Source organism: Vombatus ursinus, unplaced genomic scaffold (assembly GCF_900497805.2).
Source record: "Vombatus ursinus unplaced genomic scaffold, bare-nosed wombat genome assembly UNPS02014820.1, whole genome shotgun sequence".
NCBI lineage: Eukaryota > Metazoa > Chordata > Mammalia > Diprotodontia > Vombatidae > Vombatus > Vombatus ursinus.
In genome coordinates, this window is record NW_020954598.1 from 1,152,230 (window position 1) to 1,169,613 (window position 17,384).

At 41.0% G+C, this 17,384-nt stretch overlaps 1 protein-coding gene across 1 annotated transcript in view; it reads right to left on the bottom strand.

Moving 5' to 3' along the window:
* NUP210 (nucleoporin 210) overlaps positions 1–17,384 on the bottom strand; it is a 166,542-nt gene that overhangs the window by 17,720 nt on the left and 131,438 nt on the right. Inside the window, exons 27-31 of the mRNA XM_027836937.1 lie at positions 17,050–17,181; positions 16,069–16,227; positions 10,183–10,274; positions 6,768–6,942; positions 1,765–1,940 (exon numbers count right to left, since the gene is read on the bottom strand). Coding sequence (XP_027692738.1) covers positions 1,765–1,940; positions 6,768–6,942; positions 10,183–10,274; positions 16,069–16,227; positions 17,050–17,181 — 734 coding nt within the window. The remainder of the gene's footprint in view (positions 1–1,764; positions 1,941–6,767; positions 6,943–10,182; positions 10,275–16,068; positions 16,228–17,049; positions 17,182–17,384) is intronic.

Below are 17,384 nucleotides of genomic sequence, written 5' to 3' on the forward strand. Positions count from 1 at the left end.
CAGTGAAAAGAGTACAGCTGAGGAATCAGAACCGCTGGGTTCTAAGCCTGGCTTCATCATTGTTTTACCTCAACTATAGAATTTTTCTTCTGTAATAAGCCTTGACTTAAGCATCTATGGAATGGATCTGAAAAGATTCTCTAAGAGAACATAGCATCAAAGAGGGCCTAATGGCAAAATTTAATTCAACCATATAATTTTTCTTCCCTGATAAACCTTGACTTAACCATCTGTACCAATGGGCCTGAAAAAAAGGCCAGATTCTCTGCATTAATATGGCATCTAAAGGTGCCTATGTGCCTAAAAGTTTAGCTTAAGGCTGAGACGGTTTAGACCTTTTATACTGACCCTGAGAATTACGTATGTCTCTACCATCTCCTGAGAAGAACTGTAGGATATGCATCTAAGATGTCATTTTTGTTGTTATTGTTGTCACAATAAGAGACTGTATAGAAAACGTCTCCAGCTAAAACCTTAAATTCAGTCCTTGTTTTCCAGCTGGAATTTATCTAATGAGATCCTTCCATGAGAAACTCCCTCTCCCTTCTATCTCATGATCAATTCAACAACAACAAGGCTGACACATCATACTGGCTTTTTTGGGTCTGTCTGCAGCTTGAGTTGGAAACTCTGAATAACGTCTGAAAGCAATCTGTTTCTTCAGATGTTCGCAGCTTGGACCCTCTCCTCTTCATCACTGGGTTCCCCCCCACTTCGGTGTTCACCACATCAATCATGCTAGTCACAGAATCATAGAATTGGAAGAAGCCTCCGAGGGAATTTAGTCCAACGCTGGCCTGCAGCATGAAGGTTCCCACATCACATCCCTGGGAAGCAGGCATCATGCCTTGACAGATAACCAGGAATCATACTGGGCAGAGAGACTGTTCAAGAACTAATGCCAGGGAACCCCAAGGGGCGCCATAGTGCATAGAGCACTGGGCCTGGAGTCAGAAAGACCTGAATTCAAATTTGACCTCAAACACTAGCTGTGTGACTCTGGGCAAGTCACTTAACCCCTGTTTGCCTCAGTTTCCTCATCTGTAAAATGAGGGTAACAATAGAATCTACTTCCCAAGGTTGTTGTGAGGATCAGATGAGATCATTGAAAAGTGCTTAGCACCGTGCCTGGCACATAGTAAGCACTATATAAATGTTAGCTATCATCATTATGTTTGTTGAATATATGAATTGATGATATAATATAAGGGAGTCAGAAGTCCTGATTTCAAGTGCCTGCTCTGTGGTTTAGTAATTATGTAACTTGGGGCAAATCACTTGACCTGCATGTTGACGCACTACTGACCTCAAAGGAGTATTGTGATGATTCACTCATTTATTCCACCAGCGTTTGCTTCCCATGGGCCAGGCAATGCGATAAAGTACACAGAGGGCACTGTAACTGTCTTTTGCCTTTGTCCGTAACCCCAGTGTTAGCACAATACTAGGTATATAGTAGGTGCTTAATAAATGCTCATTGACTGACCAAATTTACACCGTATAAATGTCATCTGTTTTTATCATTACCACTGCACCCAGAGATAGATTCTAAGGTCACAGCTCAGGTAGAGTCAGCTTCATTCAGGATGTCCAATGATTCCTTCCTCCCTCACATCCCATTCAGATGCTAAAAGGATAGCCCCAGCTCTATCCGGAAAGATTCGAACACCCTTAAATTCCTCAGACTATTAATATAGATGGCATGGAGGGTCTTTCAAATGCTCTTCTGGTTTGGCAAGTGAAATTTGGGTGATCACCAGCTACCTGTTAGTTGCAAAGTTGAGGACAGAGTTGTGTGCATGGAAAATCTCCCCGGAATTGTCGTGAAAATGCACAGTGAAGGTCAAGGTCATTCCCAAAGGTAAAGCTGCCAAAACCTCCTTATTCTGGGCATGCAGAACAGGGCTTACTGAAATCCTCAGGTACGAAACAGGAGACACCTAAAGGTCCGAAAGGAAAAATAATGCACGTTCGAAAGCCGTTCACTTGGCCTTCCCTGACCACATAGGAGACAAAATGGAGTCCTATACTGAAGCACATTCTGCTTCATATGGAATAGAATATACTCTATAAATGGTTATTACATAGTGATATATTATTCGCGTTCATATTGTTTCTTCATATATAATAGAAGAACACCGTCCTATTGTTGCCAGGGAGATGACATATTGGGATAGTATTATTTCCTTGCCTTTGATAAAGCAGCAGTTGACCTCACTATTGAAATCATGACAACGAGAAAAGATGAAAGACTCTTCCATGTTCCCTAGATTACCTTAATCAAGTTTACTGACTCCTTCAGGTTCCAAATAGAGGGGCCTAGCTAAAACTCTAGGTGGATGGATCCCAGTTTATAGTGTTTTCTAATACAAATATCAGAATACATTAAATAGCTCAATATGAGGTGATTATTCACATTTCAGAAGGATTCTCTGCTTTTTGAAAGGATTCAACTGCAGGATCTACAGGTATTCTTTAAATAGACAGGCCTTCCATGACATTTAAAAACAGGATTTTTTGTTGAAAGAAATTAGAACTCTTCAATCTGTGCATCTCTATATAGGAAAAGAAAGTTAATGTTGGGAAGAGAGAAGAGTCCTTGCCTCTATGGGGTCTGAAGAAAGATCCCAGGATCTAAGAGCTCCCCACCAACTCACTGAATAGCCTCAGGCAGGTTTCTTATAGTTTGGGGCACTTGGTTTCTTCCTTTGTGAAATGAATAGGCTGGGCTAGCAAATCTACTGCTAATTTCAGCTCTATAATTAAAGTTTACCCGTACATACTGCCCTTTCAAGACAAATGAATGCTCAATCAGTTTTGACCTGGATAAGGGCGGGAGGGATGGGTTGGGAGGATAGGCCCTTGCAAGTCAACTCTCTTGAGAGACGAATCTGTTAATTAATGAAATAGACTAAGAATGTTACAGGAAAAATCTCAAAAATAAAATGAGAGTGTTTTCCCTACCGCACAAGATTTTAGAAAGTGATTAATAAAAAATGAGGAAACACAGCTCTCTCTCCTGACGTGTAGGGGGCAGGGTTTTGAGTTATCTGCCTACTCTGGCCTCCATCAGCCTGGAGTTTCCTTCTACACTCACCAATTGTGAAGGATAGAAGGCCCTAGAATAAGGTTACACAGATGGATTTCTGGGGGGCCTGGGTGGTCTGTGAACTTAGATTGGAAGAAATTACATCTTTATTTTTACTGTCATTATTTTTCTTTGTAATCCTACATACTGTATTTCATATTTTTAAAAACATCATTCTATTAGTGGTTCCATAAGTTCCTCCAGACTGACAAAGTGGTCCATGACACAAAAAAGGTTAAGAACTCCCGATCTCTAACAACTTCCTCATTTTATAGGTAAGAAAAAAGAGGCCCAGGAAGGTGCTAGCCTACAGTCACATAGCTAAGTAAGTGCTGGAGGCAAGATTCAAACCCATAACTAGTAACATATATATATATATATATATGTATATACACATATATATACACACACACATACATACTCATAATCTAGTAACTCACAGCTAGTAATTGTTGGAGGCGAGATTCAAACTGCTATCGCCTGACTCTAAGTTTATGATCATTTACCCAATGTTACATTGCTAGTAACTAGTAGAGTCCGAATCAAAATTGAGGTCCTCTTACTCTGAGTTCAGGGCTCTGTTTCCTATCCTAAGCCCTGGAAGCCCCCTCTTCCTTTTGATTCTCCCTTGTCTGAAGCACTTTGTTTGTACATCTCTTCTGACACCTACTATGCTGTTCTCTGTGTACTTGTCTCACTCTCTCTGCAGCTTGTTTGTCATGGCGCCATTTGTAGCACCCAGTATAGCAGCCTACAACTAACAAGAACACAAAAATATTTATCAAATTGAATCTTAAGGCCCTCCACAGCCTGGCTCCTTGTTGCCTTTCCCACCTCATTTCATATTATTCCTTTTCAGGTTTATCATGTTCTAGCCAAATGGGGTAGCGAGCCATTCTGTGACCTCTGAAATCACTGCTAGGACCTCTGCAATCCTATCCCAATAGATTCAATGAATGTGTGAGTATTCTATCAGGCACGAGGGGCACATATGATAATAGGGAACCTTTCATATATATCTATGAGATACCAGAACCCAAGGAGCATTGGTAGAATTGAGACAAGGCATCTGTGCACCCCAACCAAAGCTTGATAACTGTGCTTTGTGGGTCACTGCCCACCAAAGCCCTCATTGGAGTACATGGGATGTGAGATTATCAGGGACAGGAGAAGAGCCTGGTGAAAGGGTGATAAACTGATAATCAAGAGATATGAGTTTGGGTACGAACCTTGCCTGCTATGTGACTGTGGCCCAGTTATTTAATCTGTCTGGACCTTGGTTTCTTCTTCGGTATGATGGGGATAAGAATACTTCACAGGGGTTCTGGGGAAAGAACCTTGTGAATAAAGTGTTGCAGAAAAATGAATTATTATAATGAAAAAATAAACATTTGTGGGCCGTGGAGAAATGAAATTTTTGGTATTAAAGCATGCATTTATTAAAAAAAATCTTAAATGTATCCTGCATTTTGCCCCCATGTTACTAATACCCTAGGGAGTTGCCTGTATTGCCTAAGCCTGGTTCCAGCTCTGATCCTGGGCTGGAAAAGGCTAATGTAGACCCTCTGTTGTAAGCTCCGACCTTTGGAAAGCTAGAAAAATTGCTGGCTGACTATCTCCTTTTATCATGTTCATGTACCATGCAAGCCAAGCAACAGAAAATGAGGTTTAAAATTATCAATTGGTAGCTATGTATTGTGGGAGATGAAACTCTTCAAGCAAACTAGCCATTGAAAGAGGTAAAAGTGGCCCCTTTGAGAAATTATGCTCTCTCTTTCTGACCATAACGGGCAGCAAAATGCTGTTTAAGTGTACCAATGGATCTCTAATAAAGTTCACAGGATCATGGATCTAGACCAGGAGGTCCAGGAAGTTAAATGACTTGTCCAAGGTCACACAGGTAGTGACAATGGCAAGACTTGAACACAAGTCAAAGTGTACATTCTTTTAATCATTTCATGCTGTTTAATTGTTCTGAAAAAAGAGCTTTCCCTTGGGAAAGAGAGCATGTATCAATCTTTACTCCCTGAATAAACAGCACAAAAACATTCATTTATTTGATTATTAATGTGACAGGCAGCCTGAAGAGTGGAAAGAGTGTTTCTCTCAATGTCTTCCTCTCTCAAATGGAAGTAATTATCAACGCACTAGGACCCTCACATGACCAAAAAGAGGGAAGATTGAAAGTTCTCTCTAATCCTCATGACCTCTTAAACCTCTCCATAATAGGAATTTTGTGCAAGAGATAAAACAATATCTTAGTCTCCATAGTCTAGGACACCACACCAAGAATTCAAAGGCGGTAACACTTCAATTAGCAGGAGGCTAATTCCTAACCCTTCAAAAAGTTCATTGAGTAACCCCCTCCTCCAAGATCCATCACCCTCAGATAGTGGGGCTGTACGAACTGACCTACAGACTTGCAACAGAACTCAACTCTACTCTGCCTCCTCCCAGTGGTAGAAAACCAAAAAGCAAAAGTTTGTTTAGGCTGGTATAGTGGCATGGTAGCATTTTGTGCTGCAACAGAGGGAATTGGGTTAAGGGGTGTGTGTGTGTGTGTGACTACACTAAACCTGAGTGAAAGAATCCAGCATATAGCTGGAGCCAGTCCTGTACCCCTAGAAGTCAGCTGGGGCAAACACTGAGCCTGGTAAAATATGAACTACCATCTGTGGCAGGAAGTTGAGACAGTTTTGAACTCCATCCTCCAGGGGAATTGCCATAAAAGGTGACGTAGTCAGAGTGAGAAACAGAAGAACTTAAGGGGAAAGAAAGACTGAAATTAAGAAAGACTTCAGGAGGAAGAAAACTCTATTAAAGACCTTGAGTATAAGTAGGTAAACTAAGGGGGAAGATATTAATAGCAGATGGGAACATGGTTTTCAGATCGGGTAAAAGAGTCCAGACATCTATGAGTAAATATAGTAAGACAAATGAAAACGGTATCAACATTTGGTGAGGCAGAGGACCCATGGATTCTCACGAGAGCATGAAACTGCAGCAAGATGTTCCTGAATGGTTTTAAAAGAGAAATAAGAATTGGGAAAGCAGAATTTGTGGCCTGCATAGCAAAAATAATCGACAGAATAGAAAAATTTGAATCTGCAGAGGCAAGTCTCATCAAAGAAAAGAAAGAGAAAACTGGGAATGCAAATACACAGAAGTGAAAGACAATCTGGAAGAAGATAAGCTAAAAGTAATTATGTTAAAAGATGGTATGATCTACACATAAGCAAAAGACAGTGATCTTTACACAGAGTGCATAGAGACAATGTTTGTCTCCCAGAAGAAAAAGAACCCAAGTCAAAAAACTTGAACACCATAATGCAAGAAATAATGCAAGAAAACTGCTCAAATCTTTTGAACACAGAAAGCAAAATGCCTATTGAAAGAATTCACAAATGATCGAGGAAAAAAATCAATTCACTACTTATTTTCACACAGTGGTTGTGAAGGAAGTGCTTTTAAATCATAAAACACTATATAAATGTGAACAGATATTATTATTCACATGACTTGTTTACCACTCAAGTATGAAATGAATTTTTCTTTAAAAGTGCAGTCATCTGGTGTATATAGAGGTTAAAATTCTCATACTTGCAAGGGGAAAAGATGCATAGACCCTAAAGATTTTATTATTCCAGAGAGAGAAGGAAAAAGAATCATCCTATCCCACCTTCACAGCTACAATAATTGTCTGGTTGACTCCAAACGGCTCTTGTGAAATCACTTCAATTGTTGATGTCCCAATTAACGATCCAGATACCAGGAAGCCTTTTTCATCGATGTACACGACAGGAACCTTTTCTGGTCCATCCAGAATGCGGTAACTCAGAGATGCAACTCCATCCCTCAAAGAAGCAAAAACAGACTCTCTTAAGAAAGGCATTTATTTGCACGGGAAGCTGAAGAGGCTGCTGGGGTCTAATCAGGGAAAAGTCTGTGTGGTTGGGACACTACCAGACTGAATCCAAGGAGCTTTGCTATACAATCTGAGTATCTTCTTCACAACTTCTGATTTTAGCCTGCTTAAGGGGAAGTAAAAAAGTCTTATCTTGCCTCCGCCATGTATCAGGAACAACTTGCTGTCAGCTCTACAGCAGCCTCATCATTCACTGATTGAAAACTTAATTTGGAAAACTGATGGTTCTAAGGACAACAGACTTTCTCAGAAATCATTTGGTGAATGGTGTCTAATGGGCATTAATCAGCAAAAAAAGAAAGGTACAGAGGGTTAAACTAGGATCAGACACTTGGAGATTTTTTTTACCACTTCAAAATACTTTTAAAGCACTTGACACCCTGATAGAAAGCCACAGCTGGACACAATTCCCTCCCTTCCAGGTCTTCCATCTCTATTCCAAGTATGCAGTGTTTCCAAGGCTCCAGATTTGGGTCTGTTGCTGCCACCACCACATCTGGCCACTAGGGGTGCACTGAACCTTTTCAATGTTGACTACCACCTGGGAAGTCTTACTTTACCATATAACTAAGGCACACTAGGTTGTGGTTTTGAGGGGGTAAAGAAGGGATAGGTAAAAGCAGAGAAAAGAATGCATTTTCTGAATTTAACTAAAATGTCTCATCACACATTGGCTTAACTGGTTGTTTACAAGCTACCCCAAACTCTGGTTATGTTTCTTCACCAAAATCTAACTCACTTTCTCCTTGGATTCTGACCCATCCAGTATTACTGCTCTTTGTGAGTCAGGATTCTTATCCTTGTTAGTATAATTGCTGAGCGTTGTATAGCCATCAGGAATAAAGTTTTACAGCGGGAAAGAGACCTCACAGGGTCATCTAGTTCAAGCCTTTCATTTTTCAGATTAGGAAACTAGGGACCAGAGAAGCAAAGTCACTTGTCCAAGATGACATGGGTAGTGAAATAGGCAGAATTTGAACCCAAGTCCTCTGACTCCAAATCCAGAGTTTTTTCCACTTCCTCACACAAGGCAGGTACCATCCTTGCCTTTGAAGTTTCTGCATGACCTTCTACTTCCTTTAGCAGGTAGAAGCACTCTTTCTCTAACCACTAGTGCCTAAAAAGCAGCCAGGCAGCAGCATAGTGGATGGAGTGCTAGACCCAGAATTAGGAAGATCTGAGTTCAAAACCAGCCTCAGCCAATTACCAGCTGCATTATCCTGGGCAAGTCACTTATCTCTTTCTGACTCAATTTTCTTAGCTGTAAAATGGGAATAATAACAGTACCTTTCTCAAATGGATCAAATGAGATAGTATTTGTAAAGTACTTTGGGAACCTTAAAGTGTTATATAAATGCTAGCTCTGCTAGCTCTTATTATGTCAAAGGTCCCTGTTCCTTTTAAGCTTATTTCCTATTCTCTTCCTGTCTGAAGGAGCCAGTCTGATGCTCATTTGTAGAATGAAATGACTGACAGTTCTTGAGTTTCAAAAATATTGTACACTTTTCAAGGTAGGTGAACACACATGCATCAATCCTTAAGATTCCTCTAAACAGCCATATTTGAAACAAAGCAGGTGCCAATCAGTTGGGGACGAGCTAAACAAATAGTATATCGATGCAAGTGAATATTATCGTGCTATAAAATGATGAGGATAATGGAAAGACTTATATGAACTCACACAATATTAAATGAGAGCAATATATTCAATGATTATACTAACACAAATGCAAAGAACACGACAAAGGAGTCCAACTCAACATAACTGTAAGAATCAACCTTGGTGGAGCGGCTAGGTAGTGCAGCAGATAGAGCACTGGCTCTGCAGTCAGGAGGACCTGAGTTCAAATCTGGCCTCAGATACTTGACACTTCTAGCTATGTGACCCTAGGCAAGTCACTTAACCCGATCGCCTCACCAAAAAAAAAAAAAATCAACCTTGGTCCCAGACAAAAGAAAAAAAAAATAAAACATTTTCCTCCTCTTCAAAGTACGGGTGCAGGGCATCGCATACTCCGTTGGATATGTTTCTTTTGGGTTTAGTTTTGATTTACTTGGGGAGTTCAATGTCTGAAGGTGGGGGTACTACATCCAGAAATGACTGATGTAAACACAAAGGACACCAGTAAAACTTTTTAAAAATTCACCAATAGCCAGGTTTTCCCTGGCTCAGTTTATTCCTCTACCAAATGGGAATGATAATGATGACGAGTGAAATTATTATCATCACTATATATCTACTTCATGAGAGGCAGCAGGACATTGTGAATAGAGAAACAGCTTGACATCTATTATCTCACATGACCCTTCACAAAGCAGTTAACCTCTTGGTTGCCTGGGCAACCAAGGATTATAAATTTCAGAGAAAAGTAACTTGTATTATTAGAGGGAACTGTCTAACCAGAGAGTTCCGTATACCCAATTTCAGCTCCAGTTCCTCTCCCTGGCCCACCTACTGCATAGAATTGTTGTGAGGAAAGTTCTTTGTAAATTGTAAAGTGTTATATAAAAGTGAGTAGTTATTCCCTTAACAAATACATAAAATGGATGTTAGTAAGCATAAGGTCTGTTACTTCGAATCAGAAGCTGGAATACTGCAACGTAGCATAGCAATTTTTTCCCTTTTATGTAGAGAAATTTGACTAGGCACCTCTGATGTTTATCTGTTTGTAGAGGCAGTGCGGTTTATTGATTGCAAAGAACCCTGGATGGAGGGTCAGAAGACCCAAGTTCGAGTTCCCTTTTCATCTTACTAGCTGTATGAACTTGGAAAAGAGTCTTTAGGAAGTTTTCTCATCATTAAAATGGGGCTAATCATAAGTGCCTGATTTGCCTCAAAGAGTTATTAACAAAGATCACATGAGGCATTGTATGTAAAGTGTGTGTGACTCCAAAGCTCTACAAAAAGGTGAGCTATTCCATAGCCTGAGGAAAAGAGAAAAGAGAAAATGAAATGTAAAGAAATAGGGATGGAAGAGAAATTAGAAAGGGTGTTTGAATTTTTAATGAAACACCACAAAAAACCATATTTCAACTGTATTTCAAGTTTTTTCCACTTTTTTGAGAAACCTGGAGGCAGACCCCCTCCTCCACACACACACGCACACACATACACACACACACACATGCACAACCTTTGTGACCTTGGGAAGAACTCTGAGACACGTACCTGTTTGTCTGAAGTTTTATAAATGAGTTTGGCGACATTAATATTTGTTCGGCTTCTATTTCAGGATTAAGCAGTAGAAGCTTTTCAAATACCTGTGTGTGTATGTGAGAGAGCGAGAGAGAATGAGTTAGTTTTATTACCTCCAGTATCATCTGAGTCACACACACACATCTGTTTAGATTCCCTTGTGGGATGGGAGCCAAGAAAAGTGAGAAAACAGAAGGCTACAGTAATTTTTTTAAGCTAAAAGTCATTATTGAACTTCTCTGTAACAGTAAACTAAACTTTCAGACGGGCAAAAGACATGCTGAAAACAACTAGATAGGCCATTTCCATCTGTTTTTATATTGAAATGAAGGTGGGACAGTTATCCTTTTAAGCAAGGACAAATGTGCTGAGAATGCCCCTTTGGTATTCCCACCTAAAATTCTATAGCTTTACTTAAAAACGTGTGCAAATGAGAGGCTATAGAAAGCTCTGGCAGAATGAGGACTCTAGCGCCATTCCAAATATGATGCTACCAAGACACCTCTCTCTCTCTCTCTCTCTCTCTCTCTCTCTCTCTCTCTCAGTTTCATTCCCTTCATGTTAACATCCTGATCCTCACCGACAGCTGCTTAGACTCTGATTTCCTGTTTCATCACTTCATTGCCTTATCTCATCCCCTCCCTATCTTGACACATTCTGACAGTATCTACAAAGATCCAGAGAAGTGGTGAGTCAAGCCACCATGAGATGAATTCAATCAAGCAGATAGTAAATCTTAAAACACAAACCTAATGTTTTTCCTTACACGTCAGTATCCTCACCTGGCTACATTCTAACTTAGACTGTCTGGTCTATCTGGGGTCAGTACTGTTAGAGACCCAGGGTCTCCCAACTGGCTTACTCATCTTCATCACAAAGGGGTGCCACTGAGCCAATATGACCCAATACAACTATGATAGAGAGACTACGATCAGAAGAAGTCAGCCAGGAAATATGGTACAGTGGAGAGAGTGTTAGATCGGGGACTAGACATTTCAAATGCTGGTTCTCCCAATTACTACCCATGTGACTTTGGACAAGTTGCTTAGTATTTCTGGACCTCAGTTTCTTCTTGCATAAAACAAAGGGATGGAACTAAATAACCTCTAACATCCCTTTTGATTCTAGATCTCTGATGCTATAACTTGAGTTCTGGCACCATCACCTATGATCTGTGTGACCCTGGACAAGTCATAGATTCCCTGAGCCTTAGTTTTCTCCTCCATAAAAAGAGTCTACTGCCACTTAGATGAACAGGTTTGTTATGAAGATCAAAAGAGGTAATATATGTAAAAAGGCTTTTTAGTTGTAAAGAACTCTAAAAATGTCAGCGATCACTATTAATACCCTGGGTATGGAGGGAGTGGGAATATGGGGCTTCCTGTCTCCTTCATGTACTATCTGCCCAAAGCACTTGCCTTTTTGTCTTACTTCCTTCTCTAAGGCACTATCCTTCCTGAAGATCCTCATTAGCACATCCTTCTCCAAACAGACCACAAAGACATCTCAGAACGAGCAAAGGCATCTGGTTTCAGAGATTATACTCAGAGGCCCATTCTCTCTGCCCTAGAACAAACTCTGGTTCTCAGGAAGACAAACCAGGAAGAACAGAATTGGTAGTCAGTGGAGTAAAGACAGGGGTGTGTGGGGAGCCAGTTATATCAGCTATTGAGAACCGATTATTAAAATATCAAATGCTACCAATCAGGGATTGACTGATTGTTTTAAGAATGTGATGTTAACAATGCAGATTAAACTTAATGGTGAGGTGTGTGAACTTTTTTCCCCTGAAGAGCAAAGATGTTAAACATTTACCAACATGCCCCTGGATACAAATACAGGAAGAGTTCTAAACCCAAAGCCTAGAGGTCTGAGTTCCAGCCTCATTTCAGAAACTTACAAACCATCTGACCACAGGCGTCCTTTATCTCCTTTAACTTTGGTTTCCTTTTTGTTTTGTAGATTAGTCATGCCTGACTCTTCATGACCCCATTTGGGGTTTTCTTGGCAAAGATATTGCAGTGGTTTGCTATTTTCTTCTCCAGCTCATTTTACAGATGAGGAAACTGAGGCAAATAGGGGTTAAGTGACTTCCCCAGGGTCACACAGTAAGGATTTCAGGCCGGATCTGAAATCAGGTCCTCATAATTCTAGAGCTGGTGCTCTAGCTACTGCACTAACTAGCTACCTTTACTACCCTCATAATATTATTTAAAAGAAAGCACTTTGAAAACCAATAAGGTAATAAACATGAATGCAATGTATAAATGGTAAAACTCTATAAATATAAGCTATTTATTACTGTTGTTACCATTATCACCCAAACCCATGCAACCTATGCAGATCTACAAGAGAAGCACTCCAAGGGGACATGGGGCATGGGGCATGGTGAGGGAGTTTCTGGGATAAGCTGATGGGATCCATGTTAAGATTTTTTTTACTATTACATAGCACTTCACAGCTTACAAATCAGTTTCATATATAAATAGTTTTTTATCTAAGTTAAATACAGTTATTCTATAATGTATATATATATATATATATATGAATATGTGTATATATGTATATAAATCACCCCTTCTGAGTTGCACAATAGCCCTGTAAATAGAATAAAGACATGACATTATCTTCATTTTACATATGAAGAGACCAAGGTCCAGAGAAGGTAAATGCATTATCTAAGCTCAAACAAGTAACATCTGATAGAACGTAAGCCCTTTGAAGGCATGGGCCATTTACTTCTGTCTTTGTATTCTCAAGTCTAAGTGCTTAATAAATGCCTATTCATTAACTGACTTAAGTGGCAGAACCAGATCTCAAATCTAGGACTTCTAACTCCAAAATCCAACATTCTTCCCAGTTCTACTCTGGGTGAACCACTGCGTCTGCTGTTGACTGGCATCAGACTCAGTCAGATTTTTGTTAGGGCCTGGGTACATGGGCCAGAGGTTGATTTTCAGTTCCTATTTATAAATCCCTAAAGCAAGACTCAATGGGTTCCCTCTTATTTTTATTGTTATTTACATATCTATTTCTACAATACCTCCATTCCCAAGGAATGGAGGAACCAGCATCCATTTCTAGTAAAAATCAGTTTTAATGTGTGGGAGATAAAAATTAATCCTTCCCCAGAAATCTCCACTCAGAGCAGAAACCAGTGTTATCTCTGGGGAAGGGCCACTTCAGTTACCATGCTTTCTGGAACCTGCTTCTTCCTCTGCTTCAGTGAGTCTGTGATCTAAAGACCTCAAAATGAGCTGTTTCCATTTCTCTACTCCACTGACCCCGCCTGCCAACTGAAAGAGAGCCTGTCTTAGGGAGCCCAAGCAGTGCTGTTAACAGCCCCGTGCCAGGAGATCTGGCCAATTGTCAGGGCTGAAAAGGACAGGAGAGAAACTGGCCATTAGCCTCAGAAGCCCGAATTGACTGACTGACTGACTGACTGACACATGATACTTAGGAACAGTGTTTTTCCTTATCCTGTTCATTATGATTATCATCATCACTATCACCATCACTGCCATCCTCAGGAACATCAGTGCTTATTTGGGCATGGACATCCCAGAGCAGTACATACATTTACTAACCTCAGTTAGTAACCTCAGAAAGTACCCCTGGCTTCCTGGCCTGGCCAGGCTGGGTGTGGCTGCCTGCATGTGGGCAGGGTAGGGTGGTGAGAGTTCCCAAGCTTGGTTTATTATCAGGATATCATTCCAAAATGGCCAGGGAAGGAGACATAGGTAAGAAGTACCAATGAAGGAGCAAATTCCAGGCAGTGTCTTTAACTGGGAATTCAGTATGTAACGGTGAAGGAATACTGCAAGCATCACCTATTACTGAGAAGATGACCACAGACTCTTTGAATAAAATATTAGGATTGGGAAGGAACTTAGCACTGAAGCCAACCTTGACTTTGACAGATTGTCAAACCAGGGTACGGAGATAAATTGACTTGCCCAAGGTCTCACCACCAGTTTCTCTTTCTAGGCTGACTGCTCATTACTCCCCTGTCACAAGCCCTACATTCTGACCAGTGTGGCCTCTTTAGTGTGCCCCCTACAGAGAACGCCATCTCCCACCACTGTGCTCTGTGAAAGCTGTTCTCTATGCCTGAAATGCTCTTCCTCCTCACCTCCTGGGGCTACCTGATCAAGTGCTAGCGCCTTTAAAGGCTTTGCTGATGTCCCCAATTGTTAGTACCCCTACCCAAATGACTCTGTGTTAATTTGGTATATATCCTGTGCTTAATTATCTGTGAATTTGTACTCTCTACACCAGGGTAGAATGCAAGCTCACTGGGGGCAGGGGTGACCTTGCTTTGGTCTCTGTGTCCTCAGAACCTAGTGATGTGTCTGCTGCGTCGCATAGTAATAAATTCTTGTTGATTGACTGGAGAGGAATGAAGTCCAAAGAGTCAGAGGCAACAGTCCATAATAAAACACACTGCCTCCTAAGCAGGTGACCCAGGTCCTAGGGATGAATTTGATGATCTATAAGATCAGCCTTGAAATTTTGTGAGCCTAAGCAGTCCTTTGCTGTTGTTGTCGTCGCTTTTTTTTCAGTTGTGTCCAACTCTTCATGACCCCATTTGGGATTTTCTTGGCAAAGATACTGGAGTGGTTTGGCATTTCTTTCTCCAGCTCCTTTTACAGATGAAGAAACTGAGGCATACAGGGTTAAGTGACTTGCCCAGGTCATACAGATAATAAGTATCTGAGGCCAGATTTGAACTCAGGGTCTTCCTGTCCAGACTAGTACTCTATCCATTGAGCCACCTACCTGCCCTAAGCAATCCTCTACAAGAGTCAACAGTCAGGAAGCAAACAGGACAGTAAAGGATCTTATACTCTTGATATCCATTTTCATTATCCTTATCCCCACAACTTGTCCATTCTCTCCATGTGCCCATAGGACAACTCTGCCGCACAGCTCCAAGGAGTCTGAGCTTCATGGAAAGCTGCTGAGATCAGCCATGTTCTCTCTGAGCCTCAGTTTCCTGAGCTGTAAAACTGGGGCAATAATACCTGTGGTTCCTACTTCTCAGCATCAAATGAGATCCTATCTAAAACTTTAAAACATTATACAAATGTCAGCAGTGATGAAGATAATGTGCATAGCTGTAAATTATATAGCACTTTACAACTAGAACTCAGATTTCCCTGCCACTCAAAAGACACAAAAATGATGTTTGCTGTGAGTGCACTGTCATCTATCCACCACCATAACTTACTTCATTTAAGATTGAGTGAGAACATGAGCCAAGGAATGAATTGGCCTACAACGTGGGGCTGTCTGTGGTTTCTCCTAGGTTTCAGACAGTCAAAGAAGGAAAACACACAAGCAAAGAAGAAGGAAATACCAGCAGCCCCACTCTTCTTGCTGGTAGCTGGGTTACTGAAGGAATTAAACCAAAGAGTCTCTGGACTATAATTCCTGCAGGTAGGAAAAATGGGGTCAGCCATAATCTCATTCCCAAAGTGGGAAGGGCCCTGTGAGCACATCCAATCCTAACCTGTGGCAGGAATCCCCTCTCTAACATACTTGGCAAATGGCCATCCTGCCACTGCTTAAAGACCGACAGTGAAGGGGGTTTCATAGCCCACCGCATGACTACCCACCTTCATTGTTAAGCAGTTTTTCCTTACTGTTATCTAACTTCCCTCTTTGGTCCTGTCCCAGACGTGTATGCTGTGACATCTCTCTCCCTCCCCAGCAGAACAAGGCTGTTCCCTCTTTCCCATGATAGCTTTTCCCATACTTGAAGGCACTGATCAGATCCCCCGCCCCCCAAGCTTCACAGACACCCTGAGACCGATTTCTTGTGCTTGGCATTTCCCATTCATGTGCCTTCATATTTACCTGGATCTGGATTTCATCTGAGAGCTCCCTTGCCAAGCCATAGAACTGTCCTGCTGAGGGGTCCAGGGTTTTGACCACAACCTTCAAACCTGTTCTTCCCTTCACTCGGCCGTGAACACTCATAGCGAAGTTATACTTGGATGGGAGCCGGAGAGACGCCTGCAGCATCAACATCAACATTCATTGAAATACAGAGGAGGAGGGCAGTTTCAAGCATCAACTCCAAAACCTTTCCAGGTGTCTCCACATTACAAGCCTTAATGTCAAAGAGTTAGTCTGGTCTTTTCTTTCTGCCTCTCTTCTTTCTGGTCAAGATAGTTTACAAATTCATTAAGAATAAAACAAACTCCAAAGTAATGAGAAATAGCAGTCACCAACAAAACAAACACAAAACAAGAAATCCATTCTATACTACATGTTTCCCCTTATCTCAGGGGATACCTCTACAGGTAGACTAAGATAATAGAATAATGCTAGATTGGGGATCATGAAACCAGGGTTCAAATCCTGGCTCACTCTCCTTTCCTATGTGATGTGACTAAGTCAGCTAATTTCTTTGAGCTTCATTTTCCTCATCTAGAAAATAGTTAATAATGTTTCTCCCAGCTACTTCGCAGGCTTTCTGTAAATGAAAATGAAAACCTTAAAGAACTATTAAAAACTTAAATTAATATTAGTTGCAGCATGCTAGATTCAGTTTATGAGAGCTTAACCACACAGAGATAAGTATTTTTTTTGCCCAAAGACACCTAGTAACCTTCTCTAAAAAAAGAAAAGAAAAGAAAAGAAATCACAGCTTTTGACTCACTTGTATAGGTTATTACTTTCCTCTCTGATTTATAGACAGGATGGCCTCCTATTGCCTCCTATTATCCATTTCTATCACTGTACTGGGAACTCAGCCAAGGCTGTGGGGATTGAGGCCCTCTTATGGGTCATCTGCTTGTAATTCGGAGACCCTAGTGAGGCACAGACAAATACCTCGTTATGTCTTGCCCTGATGTCCAGGATGTCTCTCTTGGTGACAGACCAGTGAAAAGTTAGCCCCGGTATGGCATTTCCAAAGGAGAAAGGGCTTTGGCTGTTGGTGATACCTGTGACGTAGACCGGCATCTAATTGAGGAGAGGACAAGACATGAGTTGAGATATAACAGAAGAGAAGATGTGCTCACAGCAGTCCCATTTTTAGCATAACACAAAGTCATGTTAAAGGAGAGGCACTGTGACCCAAGTGGATAGAAAAGTCATCTCAAAGCTAAGAAGCTCTGGGTTCAAGTCTCATCTCTGAGACAATGGCATTGTGACTGGACAAATTA